Source organism: Montipora foliosa, chromosome 8 (genome assembly GCF_036669935.1).
Source record: "Montipora foliosa isolate CH-2021 chromosome 8, ASM3666993v2, whole genome shotgun sequence".
NCBI classification, from domain to species: domain Eukaryota; kingdom Metazoa; phylum Cnidaria; class Anthozoa; order Scleractinia; family Acroporidae; genus Montipora; species Montipora foliosa.
The window spans coordinates 18,068,669-18,081,168 of record NC_090876.1 but is presented as its reverse complement, the minus strand read 5'-3'; the positions used below and the strand labels follow the sequence as shown (position 1 = coordinate 18,081,168).

At 40.4% G+C, this 12,500-nt stretch overlaps 2 protein-coding genes across 9 annotated transcripts in view; both read right to left on the bottom strand.

Annotated features, from left to right (window-relative positions):
* LOC138012996 (glutamate receptor ionotropic, kainate 2-like) overlaps nt 1-3,221 on the bottom strand; it is a 45,189-nt gene extending 41,968 nt beyond the window's left edge. The window contains exons 1-2 of one of the 3 annotated variants that reach the window (XM_068859955.1): nt 3,083-3,221; nt 1,206-1,342 (exon numbers count right to left, since the gene is read on the bottom strand). In XM_068859955.1, the coding sequence (XP_068716056.1) occupies nt 1,206-1,296 (91 nt within the window). In that variant the 5' untranslated portion in view covers nt 1,297-1,342; nt 3,083-3,221. Of the gene's footprint in view, nt 1-1,205; nt 2,863-2,885; nt 3,009-3,082 lie in introns of those variants that run through there. The other 2 variants (XM_068859953.1, XM_068859954.1) reach the window with 2 other exon arrangements.
* The window catches only part of LOC138012998 (meiosis-specific protein MEI4-like), a 23,663-nt gene continuing 14,367 nt past the window's right edge, over nt 3,205-12,500 (bottom strand). For 4 of the 6 annotated variants that reach the window (XR_011125150.1, XR_011125149.1, XR_011125151.1 and 1 more), the window contains 5 exons: nt 11,204-11,307; nt 10,308-10,440; nt 7,972-8,088; nt 6,969-7,214; nt 3,205-3,344 (listed from right to left, as the gene is read on the bottom strand). Coding sequence is in view for 2 of the 6 variants with exons in the window: in XM_068859956.1 (XP_068716057.1) it covers nt 7,051-7,214; nt 7,972-8,088; nt 10,308-10,440; nt 11,204-11,307 (518 nt within the window). In the remaining 4 variants the exon portion in view is untranslated. Of the gene's footprint in view, nt 3,345-6,945; nt 7,215-7,971; nt 8,089-10,307; nt 10,441-11,203; nt 11,308-12,500 lie in introns of those variants that run through there. The other 2 variants (XM_068859957.1, XM_068859956.1) reach the window with 2 other exon arrangements.

Below are 12,500 nucleotides of genomic sequence, written 5' to 3'. Positions count from 1 at the left end.
GTTTCACTTCTGATTGGTTGAAAAAATTACGCGAGAACTTTGAACCAATCACTGAGTGAAGTAGATGCAAAACCAAAGCAATTCGCTAATTACTTTCGACACTCAATTGAAAACCGCTCTATCTCACTGTTTGAGTACATACTAAAACAACTATTCACCTCAGTGTCGGAGGCTAGTGATGGATATTTTCCTTGCCACTTCGCGGCTCGGTAAATATCCACCACTAGCCACTTCCACTTCGGTGAATAGTTGCTAATTATTTCAGTTTTGCAAACTCGAATCACTGATATCGAGCCGAAGCTGCTATTATGCAGTTTATTCCATGTGTTGTCTGTTGAAGTTACCCGGTTTTTTTTTAAAGGAAAAGAACAGGATTTCTCGAAATTGTAAGGGATAAATGAAAAATTAATAGTACTCCATCAGTGCTTCCAGAATTATCTTTTTAAAAAGGATAAAGGCGTTTTCAGAAATACGAGACTTTGACCGCAAGAAACCCAGCTAAATGGGTCCGCTTAAACCTGCAGTTAGTTAGACCTTGCTAACAGATTTTTCGGATTTCCAAACGAACACGAAATCTTCAAGGATTGTACGAAGCGTATTTTTCCCCGACATGGGTTTTATGGCCGAAACAATCACGCAGTTAAGTAGTGAAGTTTTCTTTCCGATTGGAAATCCTCATATCATCCGGATTTTAGAAAAGATCCAAAAAAAGATTTCCCAGTCAATCTGTTTGACTGTAAAACAGGATTATCCTGTGACGAGGGGGCATTACCAAACCCAGGAACGGCACGGAACGGAACGGAATATACCGGAATAAACCGGAATATACCGGAATGAGGCGGAATAACACCGAAAGGAAACGAAATGAACAAGAATGGTGCCGGAATAAACCGGAACGAGCCGTAATAACACCGGAATGAGGCGGAATGAACCTGAAAATGCCAAAATAGTGCGACCGATTTTCGGTTGTTTCTGTCAGCTTTTGTTGTGTCACGTGATTCCCTAAGGGAATTGCATGTGGTTTTGTCTTTTTGGGGTGTCATTCCTCCTCATTCTGGTGTAATTCCGGCTCGTTCCGGTATATTCCGGTACCATTCATGTTCATTTCGCTCCGGTGTTATCCCGCCTCAGTCCGGTTTATTCCGGTATATTCCGTTCCGTTCCGTTCCTGTGTTTAGTAACGCCTGTGACGAGGTAAAACCTACCTATAAATATTTCCGTCGCTTCTTGCGAGAGACTCACAAGCTGTGAAAGGCAACACAGGAGGATCATCCAATTCCAAAGCCGCGGATACATTCTGTGATTTCATGCGCTCAAGACAATCTAGTCACCACAAATCACCCTGCAATGTGTTACATTTTAGTCAAAACACTTATTTCTAAACAGCTGCTGATAAGTCACAGTACGAACTGGCCAGACATCAAAATCTTTCGACTTGCATTAAATCATTTCAAACTGTTTATATTGCATTTCAAACAACGATAAAGTTTTGGTTTTGTCTAAAATGAATCGTTTTCAAAATTGATAGCGAAACAGAATACCTCCCATCGAGATGTTTACTTCCTTACTTATGTGACAATGAACTTCTTCAAATTATCTATAATTGTTATCTTCTGTGAGCACACTTTGATGCCAGTGACAGTATTATGCAGGTCCTAAGCAAATATTTAGTGCAAAAGTTGGCATTTTTAACGAAAACAGACAGATTTTCAGTGACACGACAAAAATTAATTTCCGATGTTAGCAATGTTGCCTGACTGGCTACACCAGCATACGAGTTAAACTCATTTTGCAAATAACCCTGTCTTTTTCTTTCTGGCGATACATCTAACACGTGTTCGAAACTTAAATAAACGAGTCTTACTTTTCCTTTGACCGTAAAGTAAGCCGTCTTTATGTACTGAGCCGAAGGTGAAACTGGTGAATCCATTTTTGTTCAAAGCTTTTAAGATGTTTTAATGATTTACAGCTGGCTTCATATTAGGTAAAATGCCTCCCATTCTGAGTCACCCACTACTTAGACGAGGGAAGTAGGAATAATTTCACGGCAACCAAGAGAGTATTTACGAAAAAATCATGGCTCATACTTCCTGGCAAGTTTTTATTTTCGGTTGTGTTTCATTAAGTACAAATTGCCCCACCCCGACGCGCTAAAAGTTACTGTCTGTGGGAAAGCCAGCTTTCCGGTTATCTTTCCAAAGAAAATTCCAGTTTTTGTTTTCTACAAGGCTCTCTCAGAGCTATAGCCTGCGCAGCTGGCAGCGAGAGGAAAAATTAACCAGCGGCAAAATTCTCCGTGCGGCTTATGCCTCTCCCGGCAACAATACCTCCACCTACTGCAAGCTAGCAGAGCTACTAACATTTTACCATTGTGTAGGTAGGGTTTTAATGGCACTGAGTTTTGGAACTTGGCTGATTCAAAGCAAAAACCTCTTCGGCACCGAGAAAGCTAAAGTTTCAAACCAATATCGCCTCTCTGTCCGCCGATGTTTTCTAATATATTCTAGTGCTCTAAATACGCCCAAAAAGGTGTCGAGGCCGCATTTCGAAAATGGGCATGTTCAGTGAGGGCGATCGCCATTTACATTTTCCATCCCCAAAACCGCATAACAAGTCACAAAACGGCGTGAAACCTAAATTTCCTGGGGTGCTTAGCTTTCCGTTAGGTTACGGATTTGGGCGAAAGCAAGCTTTTCATCAGATTGGATATGATTCAAATACTATGAAATCGGCCTATAAGAAACTTGTCTTGCTATCACCGCTGTTGAAAATTTGAAAATACAGACAATAGCGATTTAAGTTCAATCTTCTTCGAGTATCAAACATTTTATCAAAAAAAATATCATTTAAATACGTCGCCTTGTTACACGATGAAATAAACTTACCTTTTCAAACAGCTTTGCGTCAATTCCTGTCTTCCGAAACACCTTGTCGTGTGTAGCGGTTGCTTTAGCCAAAACAGCTCAAATTATTCAAATTAAGAGCCAGATAAATACCACTATATTTGTTGAGTTCAATTAAAAAAATTAAACCTTGTCTTCAATTGTATTTGCAATTCTAATTCACGAATCAGAAACTTTACCCTTAAACAACCATCCAGGGAACTGTTTGCTTGAAAAGCTCGAACAACCGGTTGAATAACTGTAATGCATCTTCCGTGGAAAGAATACAACCCCTTCGTTATCTGGCAGTACGAGAAAACGGCTCCGCGTAAACAGGGCATGGAACTTTTTCATTAAAAAATTCAATTATCCTTGTTATTTTTCCAGCATTTCATTGAAGGTTCTTTTAACCACAAACGAAGCTCTCCACTTGTCATTCTTGTTAAATTCGCGTCAAACAACCTGTCAATTAATCAAAAGGAAAGCTTGACAACACAAAATTATGTGTTGAGGGCTAATTATTCTCTCCGACAGAACTTTGAGGAGGCCAACGGTTACATCAACGAAAACGTCATTCCAAATTGTTGTATACCTATACAAAAAAAAAACCTTTCACTCAACAAAACGAGCACTGTGATTGATTGGTCCTTGGTCACGTGCCCTTGATCAAATTCAAATCACGGTATCCCGATCGGGATACAATTCCACAGTTGTTGCCCGCTCCGGATGTTTTGCTGCGATTGTTGACGGAAAAGTCTAAATATACAACAAAGCACTTAATGTCTGGTCCCTCGGGAAACTAGTCAGTTTTGTTTTCCTTCGAGTCCTGATGTTTCCCTCGACTTCGTCTCGGCAAACATCAGGACTCTCGGGAAAACAAAACTAACTGTTTCCCTCGGGACCATACATTAAGGGCGCGTTCGATTGACCCTATTCCGGAATAAGAATACGTGGAGTGATGATTAAAACGGTATGTTTGAGGCGTTTCGAAGCAGCAAGGAAATAAAAATATGTTTAAAATAGCATTTTAGCAGACGTTTGACAATTTTAATGTGAATCTCCATAAAAACAAAAGATTTCTAACTTATATTCCATGTATTCATATTCCGGAATATGGTCAATCGAACGCACCCTAAGTGTATAATGTAACTCAGCGCTATCGGAAGCATAGGACGTTTTCAATCAACCTCTGGAAGCACAAATAACAATAGAGAAACGTACGACTTCCAGTGGACGAACAAAAGAAGCTAATGAGAGACTAGAGTGTAATGTGAAGTGCTAAGTATTTACCCCATATGAATCATGTGAGCGTTAGCCCTACTGATGGAAATGGGCCCACACGAGGACTGAGAAAAACTCTGACCAGGGTGGGAATTCAACCAACGACCTTCGGGTTAGATCACCGCTGATCTACCGACTGAGCTACAAGGTCAGACGGGGGCAGGCCGTGGGAACTGAAGATGTTAAAGTCACGGCAATTAACATGTACGAGTACAAGTGAGGATTACGTTTTTGAAAACGTTGCCCGTGTAGCACTTATATTTGAACAGACTTGACTGATTAGAGTGTAATGTGAAGTGCTAAGTGTTGTTTTCGTCCACCAACATGGCGGCGTGGCGATGACGTCACGTGAAAACCTCGTATTTCGCGATGACTCTGTCTTGTTCACCTTGTACAATAGATTGTTTTCAGTGTCACGCAATAAAAAAATAAATCGAAAACCATCCAGTGGAAAAAGTCAAGAATTCGTGATGTTGTAGAAGATAAATGAAGAAGACACTTCGCCAAGTTTTAGGCCTGTGCGTTTCCCCAAACTTCAGATATTCGTCGAAATGTTTAGCAGAAATTTACAGAGCCCAGTATGAAAACGCCATGTTGGTGCACGTCTGTGGTGCACCAATATGGCGGCCAGAAAAAAGTGTCAACATCTGTTACTTACTTTGGCTATCTAGGCGAGTGATCATCTGTACTGAACAGACAGCTATTTATCTAAGCACTTTTCCTAATGCTTTAAATTCTAAAAAGGCTCAAAACCATGAGATAAATATATATTTCTCAATAAACTCGATCGTCGGTTCGTGTCACGCACCGCTATAACTCAGAAATTCAAAATGCTCTGGTTTCCAAACGAAGCACGCTATTGAGCTTTAAAATTGCAAATGGATACAAATTTACCGCCTCTTATGCCTGATGAGGATAAAAACTTTCGTGGCTCTTTAGTTTTGAATTTTAGAAAATGATGACGTCACGTGAAAACGATCTACACGGTGGCGGTTAAAAGTGATGACCTCACAGCACGTTTTTCCGGTCAGCAGTTGCTGTAAGTGACAACTTGACAACTTGGGTTTGGTGCACCGTGGGCTCAAGAAGATACTTTTGAGTCATCCCTTTTAGCCAAAACCGTGCAATACGGAGGAACTATCCTGTAACTGGATGGGCACGAACCAAGATGGTACGAACGGTTTTAAAGTAAAACTAGAAAATGAATCGTTCATTGTCATATGCTTACGTTGTCTCTAAAGCCTAAAATTTTGGTGATTTTACGTTGATGTTTGTGGAGTATGACAAAAAAATAGACGGAAATTCGTGCAACCTCGTTCTTCTCTGCCTCCCCTGGTCGTTGGAAGAGAGACCCTGGTTGCAGCTGGTCACGTGACCATCTATTCATCCAAAACCGCAGGGTGGGTGGGTAGTCAAGTACATTTGGTCGAGAGGACGATAAAATACCATCCGGGGGAAGGTGAATTTGAACAATTGTTGGGTTCAAAATGGCGCTCGAGTTTCTGAGATGTGTTCAGAAGGCGCTACTTTCGGCTGGCTATGACGATATAATTTTGAAAGTGAAACAAGTCATTTGCCTGGAAAGTTTATATTTAAAGAAAGATTTAGTTGCTGTTCTTCCTATCGGCTACGGGAAATCCTTAGTTTTCCAAGTTCTGCCTCGATTGTTGAGGGAAAGAGAGGAAACACGTGCAACCACGTCTGTAACAAAGTCTGTAGTTTTAGTTGTTTCACCTTTGAACGCTTTGATGTACGATCAGATTTCTAAATTGAGAGCGAGAGGTGTGGTTTTGAAACATGACTCTCTCCCTGCCTTAGTAAATTTGTCACTGTGACAATCAAAAATCCTGTTACCCACCCTTCCAGCAGATTCTTTTATCACCCAGATTCTGGGTGGTCACGTGACCAGCCGCAACCAGGGTTTCTCCTCCAACGAACAAGGGAGGCAGAAAAGAGAGACCCTGGGAACGAGGTTGCAATTCATGCTGCACGAGTATTTTCACTCTTTTAAACAATACTATTCTGGCTTTGTGGCGTTGCCGTTGCGTAGCCGTCGTCAGCAACATGAAAGAAAGTATGCCCTCTAGGCATTTGATGTAGAAGTTTTGAGTGCCCAACGCATCTGAAAGAAAATTCTTGCGACAGGAATATTAGACTGAATCTAACCAGGGCCCGGTTGGTGAAAGTTTCTTTTGCTTATTTTTGTTTTTCAAGAGCGACTTCTTCTAATGTAAAGTCTTGCCAAATACCAGCGTTGAACAGCATTTGGGAGTTGAGAAATAAACTCCTTGGTTAATTTTTAATCTGGGATTAGCGTTAATCGGCTTTTGAACAACCGGGCCCAGGGTTTTATGAACGCGACGTTTTAGACCCATGGACGGAAAACCGAAAGTGTGCTGTTTTCGTATTGAAACGTCGCGTGCTTCAGCTACGCAATGTTTCCTTTAAAGTGCTGGGCCATCGAAACAAAATGAGCGGGAAATACGTGTCGGTATAACGTAACGAAGAAACTCCGATTGTAAAGCCATCGTAAATCCCGCAAACATTTTACCTGACTTGTGAAATGAATGAATGATGCAGTATTTTGTATCGAAAACACAAAATGGTCATTCTGTAAATTAGATGGAGAACAATTTAACAAGGGCGACGTATGGCCTGTACATATCTGGGTTTTTTTTAGGCCTATACACGTGACCTCAATACTTCGTTTCGATTGACTGTTTACATTCGTGAGCTCTGAGTAAATTAGACAACAGTTACATACTCTAGTCATGAGTCACTATAACAAAAAGAAAACGAACATACTTTATTTCCCAATAACCAAATGAATTGAAACGATGATCTCCAAAAGCACAGCATGATTTTTACATGATCTTTTTCTTGCAAGTTAGTTCTCACTTGTTAAGATGTCAGGAGAACGTTGCTGTTTTTCCGAAAACGAAGGCAAGTGTAGCAGAAGAATTTGCAATCTCCATAAGAAATGGGCAAACACTGGAAAGGCTTGTGATATTTGGAGAAGGGCACCACTTAGATGCAAATGGACAGAATTGACTGAGACAAAACACAATAACAATTATTAGAACACACAACTCAATGTAGGCTACATTTGACGTTTGCAATATATGGGTTTTAATTCTACGTCATCACCGCCATGTTGGTGGACGAAAACAAAAGATCTCTAATTGGCTCCTTTTGTTCGTCCACCGGCAATTGTACATGACATCATTGTTATGTGTCTCTGGAGATTGCTTGCAAACCATGCAAACATGGTTTGCCACGTTAGTGCACAGAACAATGGAGAAAAAAGTCTTTTGGGAATTTTAGTCTCTTATAATGCAAAACATGAGCCATAATTTGCTACTGTTTTGCGCACCAACATGACCGTCTAATCACGTGATTGAAAACCATCTACCCCAGCATTATCACGAAATGAAGCGTCATCAGATTTAAAAGTCTGTTACGAGTCAGTTGGCTCATCAGAGCCGGGACTCATCCATCCCGGTTTCTGTGGCATGAAGCGACTAGGAGTATTTTTCACTCCCCCCTAGATGGGATGCCAGTCAATCGCAGGGTTACCCCCATTTATACACCTGGGTTGAGAGGGGCACCGTGAAAGTAAAGTGTCTTGCCCAAGAACACAACACAATGTCCCCGGCCAGGACCCGAACTCGGACCACTCGATCCGGAGTCGAGTACACAGATAATTTGCATTCGCTTTACTATATGACCCCTGTCCGGCCCTTCATCGTTTCAAACAAGGAGAAATCAAGTAAATTCAAACACCAGTCATTAATATGGAATTAAATACCTGTCTCAGAGCAAGAATCCTTGGGTCCTGAAGTCTCCAGAAGCATTTGCTCAAGGCACATAAGTACATAACAAATACTTTTATAATCACCCACTTTACTAGCGAGATCACCTTCGCCTGTAATTTAAGTGGAGATGAAATGTGAGTGAGAAAACCAAGACAAGTTATTAAAACGAGTTAAACCATTACAGAACCCCTAGCCAACGTTTGACACTATCAATCCGATTCTAAAGATCAACCACGTTTTTTGACTTTGTCCTGCTCGTGTATCTAGTACATTCTTTTCTTTTTACGTTCTCCGTTGATTGCGAAAGAAATCTTACTTGCACATTAATGAAGGGGGAACTGTGGTGCTGCGTCGGTGGAGAAGTAGTATACAAAAATTTGGTTTTATCAACGGAGTTGATAATGTAAATTGGCCACCGTACAGAGATTCTAAAAGCTGACGTTTCGAGCGTTAGCCCTTCGTTGGAGCACATTACCCTAGCGCTAGCCATAGGCTAACCCTAGCGCTAACCATAAGTATGGTTAGCGGTAACCAGTGTTAAATACCATGGAAACCTATAGGTTTCGATACCTCTTAACCAACGGCCCAGTTAGCGCAAACCAGGTTTCGAGCAAACGGCCCATGGGTGCACACACTTACCACTGAAGGTCAAAATTTTTAAGTACTCTAACAACTCCTCTGGAAAACTCGTTCTGTTATATCTCCTCCAAAGTGCAGCACCAACAGTTAAATACTTATTTGTGCAATTACGATTTCTTTTCCTTATTTTTTCATCGGTGACATTTGTACAAATTTGTCCTACAACATGCTTAAACTTTTCCTTTCCATATCCACAGTTTTTCCCTTAAAGAGAACTTCCACTCTGACTAACGAATAACTTTAAACCGAACAAAATAACGTTTGCGATCAAATTTGCTCGGCAATTATCTCCAAAAAAGGTGCTTGTTTCGAAGAAATTAATTTCAGAATTACTTATTTTCAATTTCAAAATTTCCAGGCGCCGCCATCTTGAATTAGGGAATTTAAGAAACGACGACGGCTACGACTACGACAACGCCACAAAGCAATAATATCATTGGTTAAAAGAGCATAAATAATCGTTCAGCACGTGCAGCACGGATTTTAGCAAGTATGTTTGCAGTCCTCTGCATAACGACGACGTGAAATCACCAAATTTGAAGTTTTGACGACAACATAAGCATGCAACAGAGAATCCTTCATTCTCTGTTGTGACTTTGAAACCGCTCGTACCGATTTATTTTTAGGATACTTTGCCCACATTGTACGACGCGAACTAGACTGAAAAATCGCGAAAGACTTACGATAGAGCCAAGTTATATTTTGAGGTGACGTTTTCGTCGACCGTCGCCGTCGTAGATCTTAAATTCCCTATTATTGCGACGTGTTACGGTTGCCCTTATTGTTTTTACACAAAGCGCTTTTGTTTTGAAACAACAGAGCAACCACAACACGCCACAATAATTCATGATGGCGGTGCACGGGAAATTTGAAAACTGAAAAAAGCGTTCTTGAAATTTATATACTTCAGATACAATCGCTTTCATTGGAAAAAGTTCGAACTATTTTTCTTGTAAACTTTATGTTCTGTGGTTTCAAGTTATTTTCTTGGTTTAATGGAGGTTCCATTTAAAGAACGGCCAAAGAGAAAGCAGTGGGGACAATTAATGCGGTCCTTAAAGTGCCCCTGTGATCAAAAAAACCACTTCCTTTTTTCCTTCAGATTTTGAAAGTGCGTTTGCTTAACACCTGACTGGCAAAATTTTGAGCTTTGATTTTTATCCAAAGGCCGTTTACTTTGAGTGTAAGTTTTGGATTTCACGGTCCGCCATTACTCACGTTCAAAACTGACCGATTGGACCTCAGACGGTTGGATCCAGGGAAAAGTGACGTCAGAGGCTCACTAGCTTAAAATTTCAGCGTGTGAACGCAGCTTATTATATATGCAAAGCGTGAGTTTGAAAGTCTGAAAGCCCAAAACCCCCGTGCTGCATATTAATTCTGCGGCGTACACACGTATTGCATTCTTAAACTAGTGAGCCTTTGACGTCATTTTCTCCTCGATCCAGCTCTCTCAAGAACATAATGTTAGTAATGGCGGACCATTAAATAGGAAAATTACAGTTAAAATAAAGAGGTGTCTTTTTGAAATCAAGGCTTAAAACGTGGGTCACTTAGTGTTTTGTTAACATAGTTTTGAAATCCAAAGAAAAAAATGAATTGATTTTTTGGTCACAGGGGCACTTTAAGAGTGTTTGAAGATGTTTCTAGAAACGCAACCGGGCTAGACGCAACTGATGGAGACACTTACCCTTGGCAATAGGTTTGAGAGATGTGGCAAACGTGTGTACGTGCCAGGAAAGTCTTAATACACAAACATCCCAGAAGGCTGCACATGTGCCAATAGAAAGAAAGATGTCTCTTACTTCCTCAAATTCCAAACACTGTTGTAACGGAAATATTGGACAAAGAGTAGTTGATATGATATATGATATGATATGAAACACGTGACTTTTTCACAGAAGAACGCTTGTAGGACGTTAAGGTTCCGTATAGCCGACTCGGCTTCACCATATGCATTCGTTCGATTTTATTGAACAGCGATGTCGCAATCGTTTGCAATTTTTATGCTAATCATCTCTAATGGAGAAAAGATACATAGCAATGTAAAGTGGTTGCCGTCCGCGTCTCAAAAACGCGCGTGCTTAAGCTCCCTAATAATTTGGAACCACAGCCTTTGAAGTTGTAAAAATAGCTGCCAATAGAACTGTTAAGGAAATCTTCGTACTTAAATTGGTATAAAGTTGCCGTCAAAGTGAAAGTAAACCAGACCAGAGCCAAAGTGCAACGAAGACGATGCACGCGGTGAGCCTGCCATACGTCCCTGAAAGTGGCACTAAAGGTAGAACTAAAAGTGGCACTAAAAGTGGCAGCAAAATAAAATGATGTGTGTCCCTTATGGGGCTCCGTAGGAAAACGATAGCTTTGTGCTAATGAAGCAAAAAATGTAACTTTAGATTCACCTATACATTGTAAAAATAACAAGGTTCTATAGTGATACTCACCGTTACGTCACCTGTTGTCATTAATGTGCCACCACTGAAGAGATCTATTGGTTGTCGAAACAAAGGTTCTTTTGTTCTGTGGTTGGCAAAATTTAAATATCAAAAGTATTGTTCATAAACAGAGAATATCGCTATACCTTACCGTAATTGCCTTTTTCCCACAAAACAAGCATGTTATTAGACTGTCAAGCAGCTTCTCAATTTTCGGTTTGAATTCTGTGAGGTCATGTTCTGCAAAGGGCACGACTGAAAGTGCAAAAAGAGTAAAAGATAAATAAAGAAGAATCAGCATTTCAAGCGACTTCAACAACACAACAACAAACCAACTCGTAGAACGTGTCAAATAAAGTCGAAATACCGTTCACAATAGCGATGTTAAAGACACTCAGATTCGCACTTAATTTGCCGCTTGCCATATCGTGGCAAGCATATATGATTGGTCAATTTAGTTGGCCTCGTGCCACAATGCGGCTTCCTAGATTGCAAATATAAACGGCAAATCGAAAGGCAGTGAATTACATCAAATGCTGGTTTTCGATGGGAGGGAAAAAACTGAGGGATCAAAGAAAAAAAAAACCCTTCAGGGAATCGAATCTGGGGTACGTTAGTGGAAGACGATGCTCTTCTTCCACCTCTCTCACCAGTCTTTTCAATCAAGCCATAAATTAACCCGGAAAAAAATGCAGGGGGGACGGGGCAACTTCTAGTACGGCGCACGAACTTAAATAGTAAGAGGTATCTATTGACTTAAACTTACTCAGTATTGCGTAAACTGATTAACTGAACGGATTCAAATGCCTTTTACAGCACTCTACGATTAGTCTAACACACACAGGACTACTTCCACAACTCTCAAATAACGTATGTAAATCGAAGTCCTGCAAATCTTTAATAGGCTTTGCACCTATATTTAGGAAAACAAATGTTTTTTTTTTTTTTTTTAATAAATAACCTTTAACATAATACAGTTCACAAAGTAGATACATAACACGTTTATGTCTAAACTTAAATTTTTGTCAGGAAAACACGTTGTAAATTAAGGAGTTTTGTAAAAAGTAGGAAGTTGACATTAAGTTTAGATTTTCCTCGCATTTCAGCGCTCTTCAGTTTTACCTTGTCATTTTCATTTTGCTTGTATTAACGCCGCTGTTTTCTTTCCCTACAGCGGTAACGACAGCCGCATAGCGCAGTCCAAGAGAATTTGATAAAGTTCCACTTGGAATTTGATCAAGCGAACTGATCTAGGCCGTTAGCCAAACGGCCGAGACTCTCTTTACACTCTCGTCACACAGATTTATGAACAAAATGTTTTGAGAAAAGGCCTATTTTCCATCCTTCCTATCCAAGAATTAACAGCAGATAGTGTCATCAATGTGGATATCATATGATTCCAAGGACAGCATTTTACTCAGTCGAAGACCCAGCTGAGTGTTGAACAC